Raw genomic sequence first — 2,473 nt, 5'->3', positions numbered from 1 at the left:
TTTTTTTTTTTTTTTTTGGTTTTTTGTTTTTGTTTTTGTTTGAGACAGAGCCTTGCTCTATTGCCAGGCTGGAGTGCAGTGCTGTGACCTCAGCTCACTGCAACCTCCACCTCCTAGGTTCAAGCGATTCTCCTGCCTCAGCCTCCTGAACAGCTGGGACTACAGGCGTGCACCACCACGCCCAGCTAATTTTCATATTTTTAGTAGAGACGGGGTTTCATCATGTTGGCCAGGATGATCTTTGGCTCTTGACCTTGTGATCTGCCCGCCTCGGCCTCCCAGAATGCTGGGATTACAGGCATAAGCCACCATGCCCAGGTGATAACAGTCTAGTATTAAGTGATGTGTTGAAACCTATTATCTTCTGTGTCTTGGCAATTATATTCTCCAACAAGAAAGAGTTCTTAATGGAATAAAAGAGGCTTCTGATTATTATTTTAGTTGACTCACCTTAGAAAAGGATTGTTCACTTTGGGAGGCTGAGGCAGGAGGATTGCTTGAGTCCAGGAGTTAGAGACCAGCTGGGGTAACATAGTGAGACCTTATCTCTATTAAAAAAAAAAAAAATAGCCAGGCATGGTGGTGCACACCTGTAGTCCCAGCTACTTAGAGGCTGAGGTAGGAGAATCACTGAAACCAGGAGTTGAAGGTTGCAGTGAGCATTTTTTATTTGTTTGTTTTTTGGGTGTTTGTTTTTTGAGATGGAGTCTTGCTCTGTGGCCCAGGCTCGAGTGCAGTGGTGCAATCTTGGCTCACTGCAACCTCTGCCTCCCAGGTTCAAGCAATTCGTCTGCCTCAGCCTCCCAAGTAGCTGGGATTACAGGTGTGTAATCCACCACACCCAGCTAATTTTTGTATTTTTGGTAGAGACAGGGTTTTACCATGTTGTCCAGGCTGGCCTCGAACTCCTGACCTCAGGTGATCCCCCCCCTCAGCCTCCCAAAGTGCTGGGCTTACAGGAGTGAGCCACTGTGCCCAGCCGCAGTGAGCTTTGATCACACCACTGCACTGCAGCCTGGGCAACAGAGCAAGATCCTGTCTCAAAACAAAATAAAATAATTGTAATGTAGGTTTTGGTAACCACACGTGTCTTTTCCTCTTCAGAATGGAGATCTCCTCTCATCAGTCTCACCTCCTGCAGCAACTGAACGAGCAGCGCAGGCAAGATGTATTTTGTGACTGCAGTATTCTAGTTGAAGGGAAGGTCTTCAAAGCACATCGAAATGTATTATTTGCTAGTAGCGGCTACTTTAAAATGCTTCTTTCTCAGAATTCAAAAGAGACAAGTCAGCCAACCACAGCTACATTTCAGGCTTTCTCCCCTGACACTTTTACAGTTATCTTGGACTTCGTATATTCTGGCAAACTGTCTCTTACTGGTCAGAATGTCATAGAAGTGATGTCGGCTGCTAGCTTCCTTCAGATGACTGATGTCATAAGTGTATGTAAGACTTTTATTAAATCTTCCTTAGACATTAGTGAGAAAGAAAAAGATCGCTATTTCAGTCTCTCAGATAAAGATGCCAATTCTAATGGTGTAGAACGTTCCTCTTTTTATAGTGGTGGCTGGCAAGAAGGAAGCAGTTCTCCACGTTCTCACCTAAGCCCAGAGCAAGGAGCAGGTATAATAAGTGGAAAATCTTGGAATAAGTATAATTATCATCCAGCCTCCCAGAAGAATACTCAACAACCCTTGGCCAAGCATGAACCAAGGAAAGAGTCCATTAAAAAGACCAAACATTTGAGATTGTCACAGCCTTCTGAAGTTACTCATTATAAGTCAAGCAAACGAGAAGCACGAACATCTGATTCTTCCAGCCATGTTTCCCAGTCTGAAGAACAAGCACAAATTGATGCTGAAATGGACTCTCCTCCTGTTGGCTATCAGTATGGTCAAGGATCTGATGTCACATCCAAAAGTTTTCCAGGTACCCAAGAAGGGCATAAGTCCCCTCCTCTAGGTTCCAAAGTGCTATATAAATCGGTCTTCTGTCAAAACACCCTTAGTTTCAGGTGCTCTAAGCAGTTGAAGCAAGTGATTTTTTTCAAAAGTTCTATTTCTGTAATGAAATTTATTTAGTAATGACAGGCATGGTGGCTCACGCCTGTGATTCCAGCAGTTTGGGAGGCTGAGGTGGGCAGATCACCTGAGGTCAGGAGTTCAAGACCAGTCTGGTCAACATGGCAAAACCCCATCTCTACTAAAAGTACAAAAAAATTAGCGGGGCGGCCGGGCGCGGTGGCTCAAGCCTGTAATCCCAGCACTTTGGGAGGCCGAGGCGGGCGGATCACGAGGTCAGGAGATCGAGACCATCCTGGCTAACATGGTGAAACCCCGTCTCTACTAAAAATACAAAAAACTAGCCGGGCGTGGTGGCGGGCGCCTGTAGTCCCAGCTACTCGGAGGCTGAGGCAGGAGAATGGCCTGAACCTGGGAGGCGGAGCTTGCAGTGAGCCGAGATCGCGACACTGC

General features: G+C 46.0%; 1 protein-coding gene across 1 annotated transcript; it reads left to right on the top strand.

Moving 5' to 3' along the window:
* Nucleotides 1-1,105: 1,105 nt before the first annotated feature.
* On the top strand, nucleotides 1,106-1,928 carry LOC112617546 (zinc finger and BTB domain-containing protein 8A; the record flags this gene model as incomplete). The annotated part of the gene is made up of 1 exon (XM_025374297.1): nucleotides 1,106-1,928. A coding segment is annotated over exon 1 (823 nt), but the record flags the coding sequence as incomplete, so codon positions are not given.
* Nucleotides 1,929-2,473: the final 545 nt, after the last annotated feature.

This window comes from Theropithecus gelada, unplaced genomic scaffold (assembly GCF_003255815.1).
Source record: "Theropithecus gelada isolate Dixy unplaced genomic scaffold, Tgel_1.0 HiC_scaffold_2394, whole genome shotgun sequence".
Classification (NCBI taxonomy): domain Eukaryota; kingdom Metazoa; phylum Chordata; class Mammalia; order Primates; family Cercopithecidae; genus Theropithecus; species Theropithecus gelada.
Note: the sequence above shows the minus strand (reverse complement) of the source record. Positions and strands in the feature narration are given on the sequence as shown.